This window comes from Glandiceps talaboti, chromosome 15 (assembly GCF_964340395.1).
Source record: "Glandiceps talaboti chromosome 15, keGlaTala1.1, whole genome shotgun sequence".
NCBI classification, from domain to species: domain Eukaryota; kingdom Metazoa; phylum Hemichordata; class Enteropneusta; family Spengelidae; genus Glandiceps; species Glandiceps talaboti.
This window is the reverse complement of record NC_135563.1, coordinates 22887809-22914436: the sequence shown is the minus strand read 5'-3', so window position 1 is coordinate 22914436 and position 26628 is coordinate 22887809. Positions and strand designations below refer to the sequence as shown.

The window sequence follows — 26628 nt, the reverse complement described above, 5'->3', positions numbered from 1 at the left end:
AACCAGTACTAAGAAAACAAATTGTTGAAGTTAACTGCTATACATGAATGTAAACCAGTACTAAGAAAACAAATTGTTGAAGTTAACTGCTATACATGAATGTAAACCAGTACTAAGAAAACAAATTGTTGAAGTTAACTGCTATACATGAATGTAAACCAGTACTAAGAAAACAAATTGTTGAACATAACTGCTATAAATGAATGTAAACCAGTACTAAGAAAACAAATTGTTGAACATAACTGCTATAAATGAATGTAAACCAGTACTAAGAAAACAAATTGTTGAACATAACTGCTATAAATGAATGTAAACCAGTACTAAGAAAACAAATTGTTGAACATAACTGCTATAAATGAATGTAAACCAGTACTAAGAAAACAAATTGTTGAACATAACTGCTATAAATGAATGTAAACCAGTACTAAGAAAACAAATTGTTGAACATAACTGCTATACATGAATGTAAACCAGTACTAAGAAAACAAATTGTTGAACATAACTGCTATAAATGAATGTAAACCAGTACTAAGAAAACAAATTGTTGAACATAACTGCTATAAATGAATGTAAACCAGTACTAAGAAAAAAATGAAAGAATTTTGTTTTAACTTTCAGACAATACAAAGGAGTTGGCACATGCAGAGTTCTCTATGGGATGAATTTTTTTATATCTATGAAACTTGTAATGATGGTAATCCTGATACTGGTTTTAACGAAGCTAACTTTGTTATCCTTTAAATTACGAGGCACATAGAAAACAATCATGTAATTTCAATCCTATGAATAGGTGTCACGGAACATGAATGTTGGTGGGAACTTTCCAAGATGCTTGTACAAAAGATGATTGATACATTGTTGGGTCTATTTGCTCAAAAATGTTTATATGTATTGACAAATAGCTTCTAAACAATGTCTAAATTTGAGGAAATTTAATTCAAAATGCCTGCATGAGTGGTGTTGATCAAATGAAAACTTGTACATACAACTGCTTGGTAGCTAGAAAACTTATTCAAACTAATTTTCATGTGTATTTTCTCAATTTCTTCACTGCCTCTGGAAACTATTTGATTTGTTACAATATTGACTAACAGATTTAAAGCTGTGATACATGGATTGTACATTAGCTATGCATGTCACAAACTTAGTGTACACAGAGAAAATTAATTATATAAATTGATATAAATCTATTTGTACTGGTGCTTCATAAACTTATTTATTTGGCAACTAAAAATGTAAAATTATTTGTTTGTTGTGAATTTACTAAACAGATGTGAAACTATCTTTGCCTTTAAATTCACTTAATTCTTGTACCACATTGATATCTTTCTTCTTTGCTGATTTATGTACTTTCGATCTCAATTCATCAGGATTTTCTCTTCTCACCAATGGCTTCTTATCTGGAGCCTTCATCTTCCAAAGTACCACAGGTGACTGTAACAAAGTAATCATATTGTTAATGTCTCTACTATGGCAGATACAAATTGCCACAGGTGACTGTAACAAAGTAATCATAATGTTTTCTACTATGGCACAAAATTAGATCTTATTCCCCAATATTTTTCTTTGTTCAACCAAGGAAAATACAAGTGACCTAAGGGGTCTTTTGTCGCTACAAGTTGCTAGACGAGTAGTAATGACAACCCTATATAATAGGTCATGAGTATTTTCTGGCTGAATGAAGAAAAATGGTGCAGAATAACATAATTATACCACCACCAGAAATATCAAAGAAAAATCGGGGAAAATAATAGCAATTTTGAATGTTTTGACTCGTATTTTGAAGCAAACATAACCAGTGACATAGGCACACGTTGTCATGACATAAACATGCGTTGTTGTGATGTAGAATGAACAGACTATATATTTGCATATTTTTGGCTTATTTATGGTATAAACAGTTTTAGAGGATAAATGATTTGTACTACTTACTGGTAGCCATTAATTCATTGCAGTACTTAATAATAATATATATGCTAATAATTCAAATCAAAGTCGGCATACGGTCACCATTTGTGCAGCACCCTAATGTTATAGCAGGAGGAAAGTGGACTACCCTGGGAAAATTTCTGCTGTACCTAATATCATAGCAGGAGGAAAGTGGACTACCCTGGGAAAATTTGTGTTGTTTAGTAGGATGAAACTGAGCATCACCCTTCTTACATACAGACATGGTTAAATTTTTAATCAAACCAGCTGGTGTTGAGCATATTTCAGCCCAGATTGTAGTGCTAAAAGGCATGCACGTATGTTAGCCAATCAGCTACCAACAACCCGGTTAGCAATTAGAATATCTAAATAAGCCTTAGAATGCAATTGATCTGAAGTACTTATAACAGTGTCACTTTTGCAGGTGTTGATTTCACACCTCTCTAAATACTCTGGTGATTTTCTTCTTTTGCGGCAAAAGCTATTTCTAGCCCCTCAAAATGTTGTGGAAAGCGCCCTCAACATCACAGAATATTTCCTTTTGTTTTTCGGTGGACATTTTGCAAAATGGTTTTGAAGATTGTTTACCTTGATTTTTCCGCCATGCCTGTTATACTTTGTGGATGCCACATAGGATGCCTTCACTGTCTGTACAACTGCTGACATCAAATTCTTAGCAGCCTGGATCAGTGATGTAGCACTGTCAAGCTAAGAAAACAAAAACATAAACATGAAACTGTCCTCAGCTTTAACCCTTACATAGTCAGATTTCCTTCTAGAACCAACTATAAATGTCTATTCGTTTTATTAATTGGCTTATTACTGTATAGGCTGACTAGATTACGGACCATTAATCTATTTATTTACATGGCAACCCTTGAAGACATAGACCAAGATAATTTTTAGAAGATTTCCGTACTTTATGCTGTCTTATATCCCCTGCAACCTTTTAGCTGTGTATTATTTTAAAGAAATAAACCACACTGTCATGTAACATCTGTGATTGGCAAAAAAAAGTTTGACTTTGACATCTGACTTTGAAGGTGAAAGTCATGGCAAGTATAGCATAAAAACAAACAAAAAAACCCGGATTTTGAACTTTTGACACTTAGATTTAGATTTAGTCACCATACATTTCAGTTTTTACAAATCATTTAGCCAAAATTTGACAAGATTGTGTTACAACAAAGTGGTATGCTTATACCTGCTATTGAATCTGATCTCTGTGCCAAGTTTGAATGAAATCAGCACAAGCAGGGCATGATTTAGGAATGGCTGTGAACAGTAGATTAGATAGATGGTGGACATAACCTACAGCTCATCTTGGTGGTGCCATATTGAGATCAAAATGTTCCAAAGCACACCACAGTGTTTGTGGGCAAATTGTCAAGTTATAACCTATGACCCCAATTATCTGACCTCTGAACTAACGGAATAGCTGATTGAGCTATATTAAACCAAAAACAAATCATGAATCATTGACCCAAAATCAGTTTGATGATATTACTCAAACTCTAAAATATCTTTGTTTTTGTTGACGAATGTTACCAACCTACGTTAGGCATGCAACTTTTAACACTACCACTAAAACCTCTTTATTTTCTGGAATAATCATTTAAAGTAAACCACAGCACACATTTTTGTTTATTTGTGTTTTATCACGCCAGTTCAAGAAACTTGTTGGTGCATCAAACTGGATAAATGAACTGGTAGTATGGTGATATACACACTTTAGTATATCATAACAGTTAACAATTACAGTGTTAGTGTTAACTCTGTGATCAATAATTATACCCCAAAATATGGTATAAGTCATGAAAGATGAGTAATAGAAATTAACAGATAAGCAAATTAGTTCAGATATGATTTGCTGTGTATGGCCAACTTTTAGCATTACGATATGTTTTGTTATTTGGTTAATTTGAAAATTAGTTCAGTTATATTTATATACATATAATTTGTCTATAGTATTTTAGTATTTTAGTATCACATTAACCTCACAGTAGGCAATCTCTTCTTTTATTTAAATTTTGATTTGTTGATTGATGTTATGAGTCAGACTATATCTTATATATATATATATATAACTTGGTGAGTATCAATCTGCTAAGACAGTGCTCTATACCGCAGTGGCAGAGCGCAATAGTTTTGGTAGTACTGGAACTCTTTCTTGGTTGTAACTCGGAGTTTCACGCATTGCGCGATCATCAGACAACAGTTGTCTGATGATCGCGCAATGCGTGAAACTCCGAGTTACAACCAAGAAAGAGTTCCAGTACTACCAAAACTATATATATATATATATATATATATATATCACTTTACGCCGAGGTAACATCAGCTGATCACCATAGCTCCTTGTTGTAAAGGATAATACTAACTGATCAATCAGTATATCTCAATGTATGTATAAAACAATAAATCATAAAATTTGCATTTCCTAACCACAAAATGGTCTTCTAGAAATCATAGCATTTGCATCTATTTTATAACATGGTAGAAATTGTATCAGGGATTTCTACACTTTGTGTGTGATGACAGATTTGTTTTTACACAACCAGTTTAAACTTTAAAAAAAAACCCCTGCAAATAACACTTAGCCTTATAACTATCCCATTTCTTCCAAAAAGATACTTGTTGGATGTTGCCACATATTGTGTTGCTGACTAGATCATGCAGTATTTATATTTCATATTTTTACATCATTCATTCTGTGTAGAACATGCATATATTTAAATTTGCAAAATATTGATTGATTTAACTATATTTTCCAACAAATTTCTTCAAATTAAAGTAAAATAAAGTACCCTTGATATTTGGTTTTCTTCCTTCCATTGATAAGTTAGTGAGAACAAAAAATAATTTTGAGATTATCAATATAGCTGTGAAAATATGTGCCTCGTACTTGTTTTATATACAAGCTTGTACACAAACTTTGTAAGATACAGAAATATTACAAAACCTCTCCCAAGTTAGAAGTATTACAAAGATTTGATTTCATTTACTTAGCTATAATTTCACAGATCTGAGTTTGAACTTAAAAACACAGCTAAGTTACTGGAATGAAAGCTTTGTAACACTTTTTAATAATTTACTTAAAAAAACGAACTCATCAGAAAAATATTCTATTTGAAAAAAAATATCGATGAACTTGAAGTAGCTGTTTGTTGCTGAAAGTATGGAAATGGAAATGGGTATGTAAATGAAAAAATCTGAAATAATACTTTAAAATAAAAAGAAAATGAATTTGATATTGTCATCGTGAAATGTGGGATGAGTGTATTGAAATGAATAAAAATGAGACTAAATCTAACACAGACATTTTGGACGTATTGATATGGATAAATACAGATTTTGGAGAGGTATGGTGAAACAAGGAAGGTATTAAAAATGGAGGAATTGATGTGTCTCAAACTTGGCAAGGAATCGTGAGGAACTTTGTAGTGATGGAGGGTGGGAATGTGATACACATATTAGGAATTCGGAAAAGGGCAATAAACATGATTTGGGTAAGTTGTGATATAATTTAGATACTTCTGAAACATGCAAATGAGGAGTCAAACACCGTGATCATTCTGTTACATTGGGATTCATGCATTTTAATGAGATGGATCATGGTAATGGTAATGGTATCCTTGAATACTGGAGGACATCAAAGCAAAACTGAGGTTAGATATCATGAAAGGATGTTAATAAAGGCATGGTCAATGTTACATGCAACAATATGCTATTCATATCTCAATAAATAAATAAAATAAATAAATAAATAAATAAATAAATAAATAAATAAATAAATAAATAAATAAATAAATAAATAAGCAATGAGTAATTTTGCAGCAAAATAGACTGGGTATTAGAAGTGCAAAGAGTTGGTGGAGACCACCAGAGTGAGGATTATTACATGCATCACATACACATAACATCAAAAACATGTACATATGACATGCAATGGCTGACACAATGAACTTACTGCCGACACTACTAGTTCTCCACTAACACTTTGCACTCCAGCTTTCACTTTACTACATATGTTTAATTGATGACAATACAGGGCAATTCTCTGTAGGTAGGCTATCAAGTCATCTTTAGATGTGGAGTCAGGGCACATGTCGGCAATTGTACGGGCTAGTTTATCAAGTTTTGATCCCAGGTCAGCAATTCGTCTGGCTGCATGAATGACATCCATCGTTGTCTTTAGTGGACCACGACCCCTAAATACAGAAAAGAAGATGATAACACAACAAAAAGATTTGCTGATAAAATATATAACAACCATCATAGAGTCATGAAAAGATTGAGACTTAATAACTTGATGGACACTTTTTAGTTCAAAATAAGGAAGTCAAACTTCCTGTCATAGTGATGAAAAAATTGATACATGGAAATGATTTTTAATCTGGATAGTTAAACCTGCACTATTTGTAACTTGAATATTATTTTAATTGATCACATCAATTTATTTACTGAAAATTGTTAAAATACCAATAATTATATTGTACATGTTAATTAAGCTGATTTTAGTACAATAATGGGTTGAAATGATGATTGCATTGGAGCACTGATTTTTGGGTCCAGCCCCAAAAATCAATGTTTGATTAGATTTGTTGTACGTTACTATGTGTACAATTATTCAACTATGTTTACCCATAGGTGATCCTGTTCAGGGTGTATAATATTATGATTAAGTCATTTTATCTAAGAAAATAGTTTTAAAAAAATGTTATAGTTGCATCTAGTGCAGCTAAGTACAATCAAAGAATATCAATTCTTGAAAAACATAGATATTAACATTATTGAAAAAAGTGTTACCTTGTAAAGTCTGTCATTTCCATCATGATCATACACATTTGTTTAGCTAGTATGATGATATCATTACCAGTATCATCCCACTGATATATAACCTGTTTTTCCAACCTCTCTTTCTCCAGTTCAAATTCTGCTACTTGTTGATTTATCTGCTCTTTCTCAGCCTCAGTAAACTGTGCCAATATTTCCTGTGAAGAGGTGACATAGCCATGTTATGCTGACGAATTCATATGATGAAAAGACTGAAATGTATCAGTCATTCTGATGAATTCATTTTAAGAAAGGTTGAAATTTATCAATGTCATTGATTTCATAGAATGGTTGATAAATATTGAATCTGAGAAATTCATTTCATAGAATTGCTGAAAAAGTTTGTTTTTTTTGCAAAAAAACCCGAAAAATAAACCCTGTAAATCTTTGCCCAAATATTCATTTGTGGGGTTGCCATAAATAATGTTGATTTTTTTAAAACTCTGCTGTAGCGAGTGCCATTTTTAAAATTATTTTGCCAGATTGAAGAACCACAGTTTTGTGGGTATGATCAGAAACACATACAGAAAAAGGCCTGCCCTTAATGAAATAAATGAGTAAGAAGTTTACAACCAGGTCAAACTAACCATTCAAAATATAACTTTACCTCTCTTGTAAGTCCTGATGCTTGTACTGGTTCTTGGTAACGTTTTTCAGCTAACCGACTACGTTCTTCATCTGGGTTAAGGGCTGCCCAGTCATCAGCTTCAACATAAGTATTCCATCCTGGCGCCTTCAATGGATCATATTTCTGCCATCCTGTGATTGGTCTACCATCAGCACCTAGTAACTTACCGTCTGGACTAATTATGATGGGTCTTCCATCCAATCCAATAATTGGCCTTCCACTTGGATCCAGCAGCCTACCCTGCTCATCTACAAACATTGGTTTGCCATCAGCTCCCAGGATTGGCTGATTATCTGGTCCAATCAACATTCCATTGCTGTCTATATATATTGGCCTGCCTTCTGGATCAACTAACTTACCATCTGAAGCAATGGTCAAAGGTCTACCATCAGCTGTCAGAATAGGTCTACCATATGCTCCAATAACTGCTCCACCTGGACCAATCGGCAAAGCTCTTCCATCTGCTCCCACTAACCTACCATCAGGAGTGACTGAGATTAGTGGTCGTCCATCAGTACTGTATAATCTACCATCCTCACCCATTGTGACTGGGTTGTTATCAGGACCAGTAAGAGCATGTCCATCTGCTGTTAACAGTCTACCATTTTGGTCTATCATTATTGGTTTTCCGTCAGGACCCAGAATGTATTGTCCTTCTGGACTCACTAGATAGCCATTGTTGTCGATTGAAAGGGGTCTGCCTTGTGAATCCACCAACATACCATCAGGTGCAATCAACAATGGCAGACCATCTGGTCCCAATATTGGTCTTCCATCTGGACCATAAAGGTACCTACCCTCATCATCATCTTGCATCATTCCACCGGCTCCATATCTAGCTGCTCTATCTCTTTGCAGTTCAGGAGCATACTCATTGAGTCGACCACTAGTACTACTATCATCAAACTGTTCATGGAAACCACTAGCTGAAACAGAAGTTGGGGTGGTTTGTGTGACAGATTCATCACTGACAGACATTGTTGAAGTGATTATACTAGGATCATTTCTAGAATGGTCTTGAATAATGCCTGTTGGCATTACCACTGACACTTTAGGTAATGAACTGTACTTCACATTGACTATTTGACATGTTGTATATGATAATGACTCAGTGGTTGGAGATTCAACATTTCCAGAGTCAGTTTTTGAAATTTCCTTTTGATTACTCTGTACCATGGCACTCAGTTTAGGGTCAGACTTTGTGATAACCTTCTCTGCAGTGACAGGTTTGCTTGGATAGCTTGAAGATGCTGGGGAGGAAAATGGCAGAGGAGGGGGAGACCATGGCCTTGTAGAAATTAATTTCTCCCTTTTCTGAAATGGTTTTACGATAAGCAATTCTGGGTGAGATGTTGGAGACTGCAGTCCCATAGTTGTAGAGAGAGGAGGTGGTGATGACAATGGTAAAGGAGGAGGTGATACTGATGATGATGGAGAAGTTGGAGCCCAAGAAGACGGAGAAGTTTGATATTCCTTATTTTGAAATTTAGATTTTTTTGGAGGTAATTCTGGTGGTGAAGATGGTGATTGTAGCGCCATATTTGCAGGTTGAGAAGAAGATGGTAAAAGAGGAGGAGACCAAGGCAGTGGAGATGTTCGATACTCCTTGTTCTGAACTGAAGTGTTTATAGAAAGTGTTTCTGTCTGAGAGGCTGGAGACTGTGGCCCATATTTTGTAGAAAATGCAGGAGGTGATGAAGATGGCAAGGGAGGGGGAGACCAAGGTGGTGGAGATGTCGGTGACTGCAGCCCCATTTTAGCTTGGATTGTGATTGGCTTACTCCATCTGGCAGGAGGAGGAGGGGGGATTTTATCTTTCTTAGGTTGTAAAGTACTTGCCTTAATTTGATCAGCTGATGAAGTTGATGAGTCTGGATATTTGAGAGTGTTTGCTAGTATGTCAAGATCTGGAAAATTGTACTGTGGTGTTGAAGTTTTGGGTTTGTCGTATAATGATGGGTTTTGTTTGTGAGAGTCTGATAAGATTGTTTTTGTTCCCACCATTTGTTGCTGAAATTGTTGCCTTTCAACTTTGGTCACTAATGTCTCTTTGGTGGAACTTATTTTTGTAGCTGTAGTTTTGTTACTGTTATGCTGTAGTGGGTGAAGAAGGAGAGTTGGAAGTGTGAGAGGGTGTTTGGTCTCTGTCACTGTCACTCTGACTTCTGCATGTTTACCATGAGATAGAACCTGGGAAGACTGGGACTTGAGAAAAGCTGTTTGGAAGAGAATCAGAGAAGAAAAAAGACAAGGAAAACAAGATCTGGGAGGAGAAAAATAATCAGGAAAGACAATATAAGGTAATCAAAGCATGCCCATGCAAGATTACACAAATGCATTGTCAAATTATATTGAGATAGAATATGAAAAATAAGTTTGAAAAAATAGAAAATGTAGAGATGCAAATTTGTTGACTTTGTTCATCAAGTAAAGTATGATTTTGGAGGAAGAGGAGGGGTGGGGGAGGGGCATTTTGAACTTCTCAGTCACTGAGAGATATCATCTGAGGAGTTATAGGTGAATTTACAACAAAATGTAGGAATTCTTGAGGTGCAGAATAATTGTCTTGAGTCATGCCTTCAAATTATAGGGTTATAAAGAAAGACAATTGGAAATCATGGCAGACATTCGGAAAAGAGTTAAGAAAATAGGACAAAGGTTGAATATTAAGTTACTGAAAGAAAGAAAGATACCAGCATGTGGAAGGGTAAGTATAATCAACATCAGAGTTGATGCAAACAAAGTGTAGACGTGGATGAACATTATATTCATTAAGTGTGGGTTAGGAAGTGTTTATTCTCACATGGCAAACATGCAAAGTCATATCACTTATCAGTTAGCCTACCTTGTTAGAGTGCCATGTACAGTATGTCTTGAGATGCAGCACTACATATTTTTATATACATTTTCTACTTACCATTTGGATCGTAGAGTTCCTCCATATCACTGGGTAACTCATCCGCATCGCGGTCATCCTACAAGGAAGCAATGATGGAATGGACAATGTTTATTGAATGAAATTGAATTCCTATCAAGGTTATCTATATGCTTTAGAGAATAATGAAAATAATGAATGAACAGATCTCCCATCGACTTAATTGAGGATTCAATTTCTAAAACCTATGTGATCATCAATTATTTCAAAGTACAAACTAAACTTGTTTCCATTTGATAACTTAGGGAGTACAGTATCCAAGACAACCTGTACCAAGCTGTGACAATAATAAGTGAAATTGCAGTTCTTTTCTTTCAAAGAATTTTTTCGACTCAAAAAGAAAATGTTTGCTTTTCCACTTGAGGAAACTTTTGCATGAAACTGACAACTCATAAATATATGTAAATTATATCATATCAAAACTAGAAAAGGAATTTTTTAGTACATGACTTCTGACATTTTTACTAATGACCCTTTTCATATATAGCACTGATACTTTGGTAACTTTAGCACTTCAAAATGTGCCAACTATCTGAATATAATAGCCTACCCTATTGACAAGGACAGCTCTCCTTATTTCTCTGACTCCATCATATACCATCTTTGCAGCATCCATAAACTCATCATCATCTACATGTCGTGGTGGATGTGATGTCAATCCCTCTACTGAATCTTCAACCTCTCTTGCAAACCGTGGCATAACTGAAATTAAAATGTGACAACAATGTTACCTTTCATTTCAAATCAAAGATTTTGCTTGATTTATTGACAAACCCATTTTTACTAGTAGTATATCATTTACATGCAACAATACAGAATACATCTGGTATGTAAGGCTAATCTAATCGAGACTACTGTTTTTAATGTCTATTGTCCTGTTGTGCTCTTTTTTGCATTCTCTTTTGTATGGCATGCACCTACATATATATAGGCATGGGTTTTTTTTGAATGTGTGTGTGTGCACTCTGCCATATGCCCACCTCTATCTCTAAGACCGTCCACAGCTAGTAATACTTTGTTGGTATACTGGCTTGGTACATAGTTCTGCATTTCCGCCTCCACAACATGGCACACACGTGCCGAACGTCCACGGATAGCACCAGCACACCTGTCAAGTTTATCACCATCTGAATCTTTCAAGGCTTCATTACACTTGCCTATATCTTCCAGGATATGTTTCTCTAAATAAAATACATATCAAAGATCACATGTAAAATCCATCAATGGAATCTTATAACAGGGCCAACTTTTTTGTGTAGGAAATGTCTCAAGTTTTCATGTCATAAAAGTTATTTTTGTCACAAGTTTAGCAGTCTTAAAATGGCACTACTGTCTTCACCCAAATACAGTACAAAATTATCAAATGGCTGTCTTCATTTAGCAATTTCAATAGAAATACAAGTGGCTTAAGGGGGTAATGTCAAGTAAAAGACAAGTAGCAACAAGATAGGTTTATATTTCTTAGCTCTGAGTATGCGACAAATTTTTGGGATACATCATCTAAATGTTTATGTTACCTGACACAGCCAGAAAATCATCTAGAGTTGTGATTTCATCCACAGCTTCAGTCAGCAGTTTGACTTGTCTTTCCCACTGTCCCTTGAAGGCATCCATATTATCCAGGGCAGCTTTACTGCGTGGACGGGCTGCTAAGATACGAGCAGCATTGATTACCTACAAAGGAATGACAGATGAATGTGTTATTTGGCAGTAAATGAGTACAAAAAACAGCTTGATTACAATGAATGATTACGTTGTTTGGATATATTCACCCTCTAGCTAAGCATACAATTCACAGTTGATTTACGCAATTCATTATCTAGGCAATACAGATTTCAAGGGTACTGACTTGAAAAGGAAAATTTATCTGCATATGTTTGAAAATACCAATCTACCACTTAAATAATCCTTTTAATTAATGTAACCTGTCATGATTAAAATCAATTGACAAAGTTTGATAAATTCATCCAGTAATCAACACATACAATAAATAAATAAATAAATAGATAAATAAATAAACAAATAAATAAATAAATGACTTTCTTCAATTCATTCATTCATCCATCCATCCATCCATCCATCCATCCATCCAACCAACCATCCATCCATCCATCCATCCATCCATCCATCCATCCAACCGTCTGTCTGTCCATCCATCCATCCATTCATTCATTCATTTATTCATTCATTCATTCATTCATTCATTCATTCATTCATTCATTCATTCATTCATTCATTCAACTGATCAATCATTATATCATCATCATTACAGGAGAACAGAGCAATGTATACATAATTATCCTGTTGACAAAACATATAGGTACAAGTAATATATAATAATATCTACCAAATTACACGTACCTGTGGACATAGGTTTTCTAACTGCTGAGCTGCAAGTCTGACACATTTAACCCCTTCTTCATTGCTAGACATTGAACAGGCAAGATTGGCAACCTAAATAAAGAAAACACACAAACATCAAATAAACAAATTATACACTGATATATTCTTGTACAAACTGATTAAAGCAAGAAGTTAACAGAACAAATAACCAAATAATAACTCAAATATTTAGATGTGCTAATTTGTTCTTCCCATATACTTGCTATATTTCTGATTCAATTCTCACTAATGTTTTCTGCAGATTTTATATTTAGTTATACATTTATTTACATTTTTTGAAGCAGGAAATTTAGTAATAATTTTTGAAAAGTTGATTTACTGAAAGATAGGTTGTTTTTGTTTTACAAATAACAAATATATTCTTACTGCCTTCTAGATGTTTTCATCAGTAAAGATATTTAATTAAAAGTGGATATTATTAATTTGAAATGAGATGGAAAATTTGGAAGGCTGGGAAAGAATGAGCTTGTGTGTGACATTGTGTGATTGTCCCTTTAATAGTAATGTCTGTTCAAATCTGACCCCACCCAACTTTAACTCTAAAGTATACAATGATGTGATTACTTGTGGCAAGTAAGTTGTAGGTCTCCACCCTTGTTTACTTAACAATTCAAAGGACTTTAAATTTTGCAGTAAGTCATAGAAGGTGACCACCTACGGATACTCTAATGTATCTAATATCCTGTATGTCATTTCATTTCTGTTGAGCAAAAATAAAACTGAAAATATATAAATCTTTCCATCCTGCAAGATTTAATTTGACACTTTTTACCTCTACAAGTTTGTTGGCATGTTCTTGGAAAACACCTGCATATTCTTCCACTTCTTTCTCATTACCACTCTTGGCAGCTTCAATTAAGACTAACAATGGTAGGTTGGTTTCCAGGAAGGAGTCAGAGATGTGATCCACAACAGCTTTACGTAACTACAACAAATGTAAATAAAACATAATAATGGGTTTCATATTAGCAACAAATTTACCTGAAAATCAAAGCGCTTCAAATCTATCCAAACTTGGAAGCATACTTGTACTTTTGGTGGTCCACCATCTTGTTTTCAAGGAAATCATCTATCTTGTATTTTTCCAATAGAGTTAACACAGTAATTGGTGGCCATATTGGATTCTAAAATGACTTAAATTTGATTTGTACGATGACCCCTGAATTTTTTCCTTGATGTTAACTGAGAATGGGTTGGGGCTTCTTGAACAAAGTAATGGCAAAAAAGAGTATCTTTATGACATGTATTTCACATGGTAGAGAAAAACAAGCTGAATATATATGCATTTGATATAATATATTTACAAAGTTCACACCGTAGTAACCTTGAATTCATGCTATCCTGGCCTATATAGGACAGTGTAGAGTCTGGACTAGCATCTCTTCTCATTATTGGCTGCAGGGGATCAAGAAATCTCTTTTGCTTGTGTGATTTCTTTTAAATTTATGATTTAATGCCATTTCTCATATTTTTCTCAAACTATATAGAAAAACTTTGGGTCAGCAGTGAATAAGTAGAGTTGAGAGATTGGAACCATGCTATTTGAAAAGAAATTTGTCCTTATAGTTATGACATAAATGATATCAGTTACGGTTGTGTTATGGTTTGACAATATATGTGAGTATCTAATCAACATAAATTGTGTTATTTTTAGATCAAATTTCCTGATATAATTATACCCTAGGGATGTACATACACTTTGCACTCACAATGTAATTAATATTTCATTCTTATTTCCTCATAACACTGTGTAACTAAGTATGCAACTACCATTATTTCAGTCTGTGATAATTAACTTAGTAAAATGACTACCAGCATAAATTTCTTGACCCTTCTGCATGTATGTAATATGAAAGGTAAATGCAATGACTGTCTTATGTAATACTTAAATCTCAAAATAAAATAACTGAATCAAATATTAGTTATTTTGCTAGGACTTTACTTTCAATGGCCTTTGCAGGGATACATGAAAGTCAAAAATGTCAATTCTGCTTGAAATAGTCAATATATAAAAAAATAATGAAATAATATTTAAACACAAAAACATAATTTATGATATGAATATGAAATTCCAAGAAAACTTAGTGAATGAAAATATCAATAATTATGACTTTGTGCATCTACTTACCTGTCTTCGTAGGTCCCTGGTCTTTTTAAACATTCGTTCAATAGCTCGGTCAATTGGTTCACTTCTTTCTTTACGTCCAGCCTGCAATGGTATTAATAGATTTTAAAACTACCAGCATATGTTGCACATTTTCTATAAACAAAAATAATGTTGTGTGCAGTGTTTGGCTTTATTTTCTTCTTGTGTATAATATAATAATTTTCTTCTTCATATAGTTACACTTAGATTTCAGGTAGTTTTACAACAAAAGTTACTAGGCAATGAAAATTTAATTAACAATAATAAGTACACGTACCAGACTTTTCATGCTCCAACTATGATAGTATAATTCCAACCAAAATTATGCCATACTATACAGGAAAAGGTGAATTCACTTACATTTCAATCCTCAGAGTAATTTGGGCTCTGAACCATCAAAAACATATCTTTTTTGTAGCTCACACATTGTACAACTATGAATGAGGGTACTTTGGAGTACTGCCTGTTATGGGCTAAAAACCCAGACCACTGTATATAATTTTCCTATATTTATGCAATCATACTCACACAAGCCATGTATTCTGATAACAGATCTTGTAATGCTTGTCTGACATTGTTACACTCTGCAATGATTCGTTCTCTGGTATCATCTCTGGTACAAGATGAATCAGCCATCAATGCTGCAGCACTTATGATACCCTCCAGTTTCTCTTCTAGAGATGGCCGAGTGCGTCTCTCGTTGTAATCAATCGGTTTCATCACGATTTCAGTCTGTTGATATACACAATTGTAATTAATAAATATTTGTAAATATAAATTATTTGAAAATTAGTGACATTATTTTGAAGAAGACCACATGGATCAGGAAAGATTGAAAACTCAATGACACTTTATTTAGTTAGACTGCTTACCATGGTTATTTAGTATAATTCACTAGTTTATTTAGTTAGACTGCTTACCATGGTTATTTGGTATAATTCACTAGTTTATTTAGTTAAACTGCTTACCATGGTTATTTGGTATTATTCACTAGTTTATTTAGTTAGACTGCTTACCATGGTTATTTGGTATTATTCACTAGTTTATTTAGTTAGACTGCTTACCATGGTTATTTGGTATTATTCACTAGTTTATTTAGTTAGACTGCTTACCATGGTTATTTGGTATAATTCACTAGTTTATTTAGTTAGACTGCTTACCATAGTTATTTGGTATAATTCACTAGTTTATTTAGTTAGACTGCTTACCATAGTTATTTGGTATAATTCACTAGTTTATTTAGTTAGACTGCTTACCATAGTTATTTGGTATAATTCACTAGTTTATTTAGTTAGACTGCTTACCATAGTTATTTGGTATAATTCACTAGTTTATTTAGTTAGACTGCTTACCATAGTTATTTGGTATAATTCACTAGTTTATTTAGTTAGACTGCTTACCATAGTTATTTGGTATAATTCACTAGTTTATTTAGTTAAACTGCTTACCATGGTTATTTGGTATAATTCACTAGTTTATTTAGTTAGACTGCTTACCATAGTTATTTGGTATAATTCACTAGTTTATTTAGTTAGACTGCTTACCATGGTTATTTGGTATAATTTATTAGTTTATTTAGTTAAACTGCTTACCATAGTTATTTGGTATAATTCACTAGTTTATTTAGTTAGACTGCTTACCATGGTTATTTGGTATAATTCACTAGTTTATTTAGTTAAACTGCTTACCATAGTTATTTGGTATAATTCACTAGTTTATTTAGTTATGGACTCTTAGAACTTACTAGTTCATTTTACATGAATTCTTAAACTTATTATATTAAAAATTCATTTTATATAAATTCTCAAAATAGATTGTTTATGTTGTAGGTACATAGGTAGCAGGCAATTCTAACTTAACTCAAAGAATTCATCATTCAAAGAAAGTTAAACTGAAATAATTTATTCCATAATTCTACACTTTAGTAAAACACAAGTTTAACAGGAGACAAGTACTAAGCTATCAAAAACCCTGGCAGAAGGAAGGGGGGGGGGAACAAAAAAGAAAGACCCAATTTTCACTGAGCTGGACAAAATTTTGGCTAAGATAAGTTTATCCCTGCACATTTTGATGACATGGCTTAAGCTAACTATAACAGTTTCATATTGCATGTGTCAACCAGCAGCTAAAGTTCGACCAGCTGTCAGTGATTACTTTTGAGTATTACATCATGATAAAGAATTTTGCACTTACATCTAATTCTTCTAAAGCCCTTGCCAGTTCACCAGCTCCAGATAAAGATGGATCTGGTTCTGACTTGCCAGTAGCTTGGGCTACATCTGATATGGTATTGACAGCATCACTGATTTGCTTCACTACGTAATCTTGATTTGCTCTAGCTGCACCAACATCTGGGTGATGAATATATGCCTGTAAAATAAGATTTAGAATAGAGCTTGTTTCTTAATAATTTTATATTATTTTGACACATAATGCTGATCTGTAGCTGAAGTAAAACTTCTTCCAGACAAAATAATAACATTCAAAAAAAAAAATTGAAAAATTGAAAAATTTCAAGAAAATTTGCTGTACAATGGCTAAAGTGTAATAAGGTAAATCATGCCATGTGACAGCCTCTGTGGAGGAACATCATATCATAGAATTGTACAGGGATTTAGCCTCTTATAACCCCTTTAGTTATCATTGTATACAAAGTAATCTTACTGAAGGGGTGTTAATCAGCATTTGTGTAGTTTTAGGTCCTGTTGGTCAAGATAATGAATAACACTGTGGACAAAGAAATTATCATTAAGCTAAAAAGTACATTTACCTTGGAAGATGTGAGTAGTACATTTCCATGTTTTTGTAAGTCTGCCCTAGCTGCTGCTAATTTCTCTCTGTGTCCTGCATCTTTTAAATCCTGCAAACATAATATACAAACATGTACATAATAAATGCTGTTTGTTTGTTTATTTGTACTGTTTGTTTGTTGGTCAGTCTGACATTGTATGTTTACATCTGTCTTTCTGTTTGTCTTTCTGGTTGGTCGTTTCCTTCTGACTGTCTGACTGTTTACCAACCTGTCTACCTGTCTGAATGCAGCTCTGACTATATGATTTTTTACCATTCAACAATTATTTCACCAAAAGTAGATAAATAAAATCATACATATGCAGAGGAAAATGCAAAAAATGCTGCAAGCCTTTAAAGAAAAAAAAAATCTGACTCCATCTTAGCATTTATATTTAGCAACATGCGTGAGAAGATGCAAGCATACAATATGAGATAAGATAACAACATATATACTGTTGGGAAACAAAAATGACAGAGAAGCTCAAGCTACAAATTGCTACCATTTTTTGACAAAGACTGGCTAGGAGTCCTCTCTCTCTGTGACTGGTGAAATACTTATTTTGTGGATACTTTACATTAGCCCTTTATAACTACTGTAAAACTGGGAAGTTTACAACACTAAATGTTCACAGATATTTTGTTGTAAATCAAAACAATATGGTTAAGAAAATCAGTACAAAATCTTTGTCACCAAAAATAATTTGTTTTGAGTTTGGATTTCTAAGACATTTCAGGACTGAGTCGTATTAATAGTACATATCAGATCAAACAAAGTTAGAATTAACAAAAAATGTATATAAGTGGCTGATTTTATATGATTTTTATCCCATTCTAATGAGTATGAATCTACACCTCTTTAACTTTCTAACAATTCAAACTACTTTGCCTGTGTTCTCCTCTGTGTGAAAGTATGCATGGAAAAAAGATTAAAACTGAATTTAATTGGTTGGGGGAGAGGGAGGTTAATTTGGGGTGCATATTAGGCCAAATAAAAAAAAGTTGTTTGGTTCCGGTTACCCAACCCCACCTAGTTTTTCATACCAACCCTAAATCTTTTTTTTTACGTATTCGAGAAAAATAATAATAAAATCATGAAGATTGTGAAGTCTCGCAAGAAATAGTGGATGCGGAAACTGACATCAACATAAAACGACAATATAAAACTGTTCTTCCAATCTGTAATGGCTGTACATCTGATAGGAAGAAATAAACAACACAGAGACCATTTGGAAAACAATGGAAAACCTGAAATAGGCACTCACACATAAAAAAATATAATAAAATAAAATGAAAAATCTACCTACTCCACCTATTTTAAAATTGAATGTAATCGGAACCAAACAATTGTTTTAATGCCTTATTACAATCTAAAAACATGCATAGCCATTATGATATTGGAAAAAACCTGAAACACTGGTATTCAGCCAGGTTACATCACCTATTTAATGATGTACGCCTAATTTAGTATATTATTTCATATCAAAATGTTGAGATCTTACAGTATGCACACACCAACTGTACTAACAGTGCCAGAAGAGCATTTTAGTGCTTGTTTTTATAATCAAAGATTTGCAAAAAGCAAAAAAATAAACTAACAAACAAACAAATAAATTAATATTCAATAGTAGTTACAAGTGATTTTCATCATATCTGAACATATAAAAAGTAAAAGGCCACCACTAAAACACAAAATATTGAACAAACCACTTACTGCTTGTCTGTTTCCTGTCATTTTATTGAGTTTGTTAGCATCCTGGGCATATGTCTTGTATTTATTATCAAGTTCATGGTCTGTCCGTGCATCTTTTAATTTCCTCAAATCAGCTTCAACCTGTTGATATACAAATAGATAATACACGATGATGAACAAAAATCGATAAATTCTTGCATTGTATTTGTTTTCAAGTCTAATTATCAAAATTACTATCGCAATAGGGAACTTGCAATCCAGACTGAGCATGCTTAGATGCAAAGGACTATGGGATTATCTTTGGTTATCATAATACCTAAACTGGAGCTTCTGATAAAATAAACCTCCCACAATTGTCAGGGTAACTATGAATTGATTATTTGTGGTTACAAACAATGTAACATTATTGTTAACAATGCTAAGTGATTAGTATTTATCATCATATTTCCCATGATGCAATATTCAACATGGCAGGTTTGCAAGTTCCCTATTTCTGATTTTCCTTATTGTGGCATTTACTTACGAGTTTAAGGTTTCTCAACAGGAGTTGAACATCGACCATATCAGCTAGAATCAAGAGCCTTGTCACAGCAGACAGCAAAGCTCGGGCTGCACGCACCATGTTACTCCGTTTAGCAGATGAACACGGATCGTCGGCAAAGTCACTCGATGCAATTCTCATATTTTCGCCTGGAAAATTGAATAATATTTAAAATCGACAAACGTTATTTATGATTAAAAAAACATCATAGGTTCAAACCAATAGTTTGGGATTTATAAAGTTGGCAACAAATCGTGGCAAACTCTTATTCGTGGTTTTAAACTAAAAGTATTAAAACTATTAACGTTTTTTTCTATGTACCTTTCATTTCCCATTCCCCCCCCCCCTTTCTCCCAGTTCCTTCTCTTTCATCTAAACCTTTACAATATTTTTCACTGGTTTATTCATACGTATACCACAGTCTCAAATAAATACTGCATTAGCTCTGAATCTGCCAACAGTAGTATACCTAAGCCCTACTTGTAAACAAGTAAACAAATTTGAATACAAATTAGAAGACTTTTCATTGTACAAGCCGTGAGTTCCATAAAGATACTTACCTGTTTTCCTGACTTCATCAACTGCTGCTAACATTTCTTTCTTCACCTCGGGATATTCATTTGCAATTTCTTCCCCTTTCTCGATGAATTTTTGGGTAGCTTTATCGACTGCTGCGACCAAGACATGGGCTCTTTTAGATTTTCCCTTCTTCTTCCTTGAAGGCCCTTTTGTATTGACCAAAGTGGTAACCTATATCAAACAATTTAAAACAAGACAAAGTTAGTGTGTGTGGGGGCGATCATGGTGGTTTGTTATCACGTCAAGTTTTGCCGGGCCTTTAGCTCAGGGTGAGCGTCAGTCGCTGGTAAAATCATAGACCATACACGAAACCGAGAAGAGCTAATACAATATACAGTAATTTCCTAGGTGCCTAAATCTGATGAAGAAAATGACCTTTCGTCCAATTTCATATCGACTGAAGTGAACTTGTTCTTCGCACCTTTTGTAGCATTTATATCGAGGGCGATCGCCCAATGCTTTAAACGCATCAAAGAAGACCACTCATAGTTCACGTCAAGAATACGGTAGTCAAGTTTAACCAAATCCATTTGTTCTTCTAAATTTCTGTATCGTATCTTAGACCACAATTTAATGTACTCGCCGTGCTTTAATTATAGTGAAACTTTTCAAGTTAGTGAAATAGATTTCTAAATTTCTAAATCCAGCAGCGCGAACGATCTAGGTTTACGAGAGATCGACAAGTGTTGTTTCAAATGATGACGACATGGCTCTTGCAATATACATGGTGATATGTATACATTATGTACATGTAATGATGTATGTACTCTAGAACATATCGCCCAAATAAACATATAAATGTGTTGAAATGGGTGAATTTTACTTTAAATACTTCGTCATTTTATCCGCCGATTCTTCGCAATGTGTTGTTTGCTTTTACAACGTAAAAAACATGTATAATGTTTAATAGCTATCTAACAACTTCCCCCATAAATTACAGATCTAAGGGCAGTGACCCTATCTTGTTTCCTATTAGTGGATTGCAAGTATGTGATTCGTAAGTTGCCACATACTCCATAAGCACCTGGTTACTCCGACTACTTCAAAAATCAAAACACTCATTGTTTTCTGTCCTCGGCTACGACATTGTTTTTCCATTATAAGTATAAAAGTTCATCGTAAACATACTTTTTAAGGGTACGCCCATTCATTATCCAAGATTGAAATATAATCATGTCATTATTTATGTTTATATTGTACGATGGAATGTTCACACATTATAATGTGAATTTTATGTCCACTTCATAGTAGAAGTCCCACGCTATTAATTTCAAATAGTTTATTTTTCTGACAAAATATCATGATAGTTTAGCTATATCTCGTTTTGATAACTTTGATGTCGTTCAAAAAAAAAACCCTTCCCTACTAATATACTCCAGACATTCTTTATAATAGTAACACTGTATGGAAGGGGAATAATGTAAATGCATACTAGTACTAGTACTCGGCTTGATTTTGTTCCCGAAAATTCAACACACATGCTATGTATGCATGAAATCATCCGTGCGTGGCCGGTGGTGCTACTCACTGCTACGATTTGTACATTTATACATGACTGTCTGTATACGTTCCATTATTTAATGCAAGTAATAGTCCAATTATCGGTTAGGAATTTGTGTTAGAGTTATTTTTGCATCTGTAAAAGCCTGAATATAAGACATGAATGCAAGTCAAACAACTTTTCAATTTGATTGGATTCCTCAAGAGTAATCTAAACAATAGTTTCTATACATAGGATGACAGACTGTCTATACATTACACACTGCCTGGGGTAAATGAGCCTTGAAAGTCGTTAGAGGTCATAATAGCCTTGCAGGGTGTCTTTGTTACAGTGAGTGACCTTATATTGAATTGAACGAGGGCTGTAGACATGGACAAGGTGAAAGGTCATATCATGATTGCTGTGTCACTGTCAATCCTGTTGTTTTCTGGAGAGATCATTATGGATTGTTGATATCTGGCAGACAAATATGAGGCATGCTGTTCATGGTGTTATTGATATAATACTGGGATATCTTTTCCACTCGCTAGGGGAGAGTTATTTACTTATACTTTGTGTGGACATATTAAAATGCATGAAATAGTTTAGTAAGCAAACACAGTCCATAAAATGTTATATTTGACAAGATGCACGTCAAAAATGTTATTTATTACTTACTACTGACATAGTGTGCATTCGTATGTATGTATGTATGTATGTATGTATGTATGTATGTATGTATGTATGTATGTAGGATTAAATTGTTCTGGACCAACTTTTTACATACCCTGTAAAATCTTTCCTATATTCTTGAACGCATAAAAAACTCCATCGATCCTCATATGTTAGGCTAATCGCCCACCAAAAGCTATGTGTATATACTATACCGTCACCTAGTGGTAGATCCAGAGATACTTTTGTCTACTTTCAGATTTACCTTGTTTGTGTGTGTGTCTGTGTCTGTGTCTGTGTCTGTGTCTGTGTCTGTGTCTGTGTCTGTGTCTGTGTCTGTATGTATATGTGTGTATATGTCTAAAGCTCAACAAAAATAACAACTAATTACTAATATTCATCTAAAGCTTGCTCTGTTTGTCATTTCCCTATATAATGATTTAATCCTTCAATACGCTTATGTTGTGTGTGTACAAGCTTTCCATGCCAACACTGAAGTGGAATGTTTTCAAAACAAATATGTATTGTTTTATAGCCAACAGAGACCAACCGATTGCCATCTGTATAGTATATTCTTGAAAATACGAACTCATCAAGGAATTAATTATTTAACTGTCTGGCGTTTGAACAATTTGGCGCTCCACTCAACATATCAACGTAACAAAGTTAACATCAAACGGAAGGACCACTGTCTAATGTCCTCATGATATGAATATCTAGGCATTTTCACCACAGGTTGACAAGTTGTCCCTGTATATCTATGTTCAGTGAATTATTTGGCATGCACCGAACAAGTCATTGCTTCAGGCAGACATACCATGTAACAGAAATAAAACATCAAGTTATGTCTGTTTCAGAGTTGTACATTCATAATGATAGAGGTCGATTTCTAAGCATGAAAAAAAAATTGAAACGCAATCTGTTCTTTTTAGAATCAAGAAACAATTTTCGGGTATTAAAATCATTAGTATTGTAGGAGAGTGTGAGACGCGTAATAGCATCATAAATTATATCGATGTATCTGGTTTCGTTCGTTGTAACGAGAATGACCCCAGGCCGAGGCATGTGCTTGGGAAGTGGGGAAGAGTGGTGTTCCCTCGGGGGGGGGGGGAGAGAGAGAGAGAGAGAGAGAGAGAGAGAGAGAGAGAGAGAGAGAGAGAGAGAGAGAGAGAGAGAGAGAGAGAGAGAGAGAGAGAGAGAGAGAGAGAGAGAGAGAGAGAGAGAGAGAGAGAGAGAGACACCGAATTGTCATCAGTACTTTTTTTTTAGAATGTGGAACCTATAGAGTAATATCATATTCAAATGTCATTGGTTACCGTAGCATGTCATGCCAGAGAAAACTAAATATTGAGTGCATTGACACTTTCCCTTGCTTTTATTTGACAGCATACCTTCGTAAACGCTAACAGCTATTTTAAAAGCTCATTTGCATAACAATATATGTGCTGTTATTTTCCTGTGTTGTGTAGTAATCGTATGGTATGAAAAATGCCTGTTTTAGAAAGTAAACATCCTACGGTACCAATATATGAATACTTCAGCATGAAAATGTTGGTGAAATATCACCGTTTGGATAAAATAATATGAAGGTGAAATTAGCCATTGCATTATAGATAGAACGATGACAGCTGGCCGGTGACAGACTCGTTGAGTACTGCGTCCATTTTGAACGGTAATGCACGCACACGGGGAAATAAAAAACATAATACGTTGCGTCAAAGCACTGATGTATTATCCTCATTGTAATCAGCTGTTTACACTCATTCTCAAATATCGGGAATTTTACGGAATGTGATCACATCAGATGAAGGTTTAAAGGTTGAAGACTTCTGACATTGCTGAGATGTGAATCACAGCGGAACATAGTTTACCTGTTGGACGAGTGGCTCCAGTGTTTTCTCCACGGAGTATGTCCGTATTTCTAAATCCTTAGGATTCCATGTAAATGATAGTGTTCCCGTCGACATTTTGATTTTCCCTTTCTCTCTAAAACGGTATCTCCGATGAGTTCAACTTATAGTCCCAGGTGGTCAGCACAAACGTGCTGGCGGTTTGAGAGATTCCCTTCACTCAAACCCTACAAATGAGAGAAACAGAAGGTATGATCAAATTTCAATGGCGTATAGACGCTATATGTTATGTACAAACACCCTGCATAGTTTGTGTGGGTACGTATATATGTTACTTGAGGTCAAATGAACGAGCTCCTTGTTAAAACCAATTCAATGTGATTGTATGTATGACCCCCAAATACCTCAACGAGGCGTCCCTTACACAGTAAACAACGCACACAATACAAAAGCTGGTGAATAGCGATGGGGCATATAAAAAACGGACGACTCGGCCAAGGATTTGCATTATGTCACGGTGTAGATGGACTTTCCACTGTTATCGCCACTGTTTAATTCAATGTGTCGTCGAAGTCAATATTCAAATTGCCCAGTGTATCATTAACAACGTGTTCATAGTTTAATCTAATCACAATCGCTTTCAATATGAAATATATCTGACACCGTATCTATATCTATCATATATACTCGTAAACGCCACTAAACCAGATAATGATTTTACTAAATTGTACGGCGGATTGCATACTTACCTTAATAATATCAATGTGCCTTAGAAGGTGTTAGATTCCATGAAATTATTGCGTGGGTCGTGAATATATCAGACTGTCTATGACAGCAACGGCAGGTTTTTAAAAGCATCCACATACCATGCCAGACTCGCTAATTAGCATATGTTTATTCAGTGACCTCTTCGAACTCTCATCTCATTTGAATATGAAACGCCATTCAAATTTGAATATGAAAACATAAATACATCCATACATACTGCAGTATCAATGAACTGTGTTGTTGTAGAGTAGTTTGCTTTGTGTGTTTTGATAATGATGTGGTTCATTGCTATTTTTATATCGCCATTGTCACCTGAATATTTAGTGGTGTTTGAAGGTGACAATTTACAATGTAATTACCCCTATAATGAGTAAGACAACCAGACGATGAATATATTGACCTTGTATTCTACCATACAACGATATACATTTACATGTATGTTGACCGTTGTATACACCTACTTTCTAAAGTATGTACCGGTATATGCTAAAGAAGAAGCCGCTTTGGGTAATTTTCTATTACTATAAACTTTGGTGCTATATTTTAAAGAAAATACACTGTATTGTCATCGACAGGAAGTATTGTTTTATTATCTGTTTAATTGCTTAAAAGACACAAGTTTACGGTAATGCGCATGTCCCTGAGGAACATGATAGAGTATTTAATACTCTACCATGTTCTTCTAGTATGAGCATTGTATGATCATTTTAGATTTCTCCGCGTAGTCCTTCAATTCGTTCATCACATCTTGTTCAAAATCAAGCAAGAATATTATTACTTAAAACGATAGAGATAATAATATTTATTTCTTATAGAGCGCATTACATTAAAACAATCTCAATGCGCTGATAAATTTAATCTGTAATATACTATTCTTACAAAATGTAAACTTATCGTCCAAGCCACTTTGGATTGTCGGGCATGGTTCATTTGAAGTAGTATACAAGGACATTATATTGATTGAATATACAATTGCAACAATTAATTATTCAAATTTTATCAGGTATCATGGGGCGTATTCATTGTTAGTGTTTGGGATTAGAATTTGTTGACTTCTAAAAATAAAAATGTAATTTTCTTTTTCTTTTTAAAAAGTTGGCATTTTTTTTTTTATTAATAGTACATTTTCAAGGAAATATGTCATATACACGGATTATTTTCCCGGATTATTTTACCTACCTCAATCATGAAACATTAATAAATTACATATGTTTACTCAAATCAGACTAAATACTATGCTCTCTGTGACGAAGAGATGTATATGTCCGATTTCAACTCTCTGGAATCAAACGAATTTTCATTTTCTCTCTCTCTCTCTCTCTCTCTCTCTCTCTCTCTCTCTCTCTCTCTCTCTCTCTCTCTCTCTCTCTCTCTCTCT

At 34.2% G+C, this 26628-nt stretch overlaps 1 protein-coding gene across 2 annotated transcripts; it reads right to left on the bottom strand.

The window, feature by feature from the left end:
• Positions 1-475: 475 nt before the first annotated feature.
• On the bottom strand, positions 476-25361 carry LOC144446987 (catenin alpha-2-like). Of its 2 annotated transcripts, XM_078136869.1 has the most exons (21): positions 25232-25361; positions 24504-24709; positions 20462-20651; positions 19884-20050; positions 19382-19501; positions 17648-17737; positions 17071-17247; positions 15406-15609; positions 14860-14940; positions 13504-13656; positions 12690-12782; positions 11846-12002; positions 11309-11509; positions 10879-11030; positions 10311-10368; positions 7373-8319; positions 6739-6923; positions 5900-6140; positions 4737-4757; positions 2518-2637; positions 476-1434 (listed from the first exon to the last, which is right to left on the bottom strand). In XM_078136869.1, the coding sequence occupies exons 2-21, from the start codon at positions 24597-24599 to the stop codon at positions 1264-1266; spliced, it is 3624 nt and encodes a 1207-aa protein (XP_077992995.1). In that variant the 5' UTR covers positions 24600-24709; positions 25232-25361; the 3' UTR covers positions 476-1263. The 2 variants fall into 2 exon arrangements, with proteins under 2 accessions (XP_077992995.1, XP_077992996.1); XM_078136870.1 differs by lacking the exon at positions 4737-4757.
• Positions 25362-26628: the final 1267 nt, after the last annotated feature.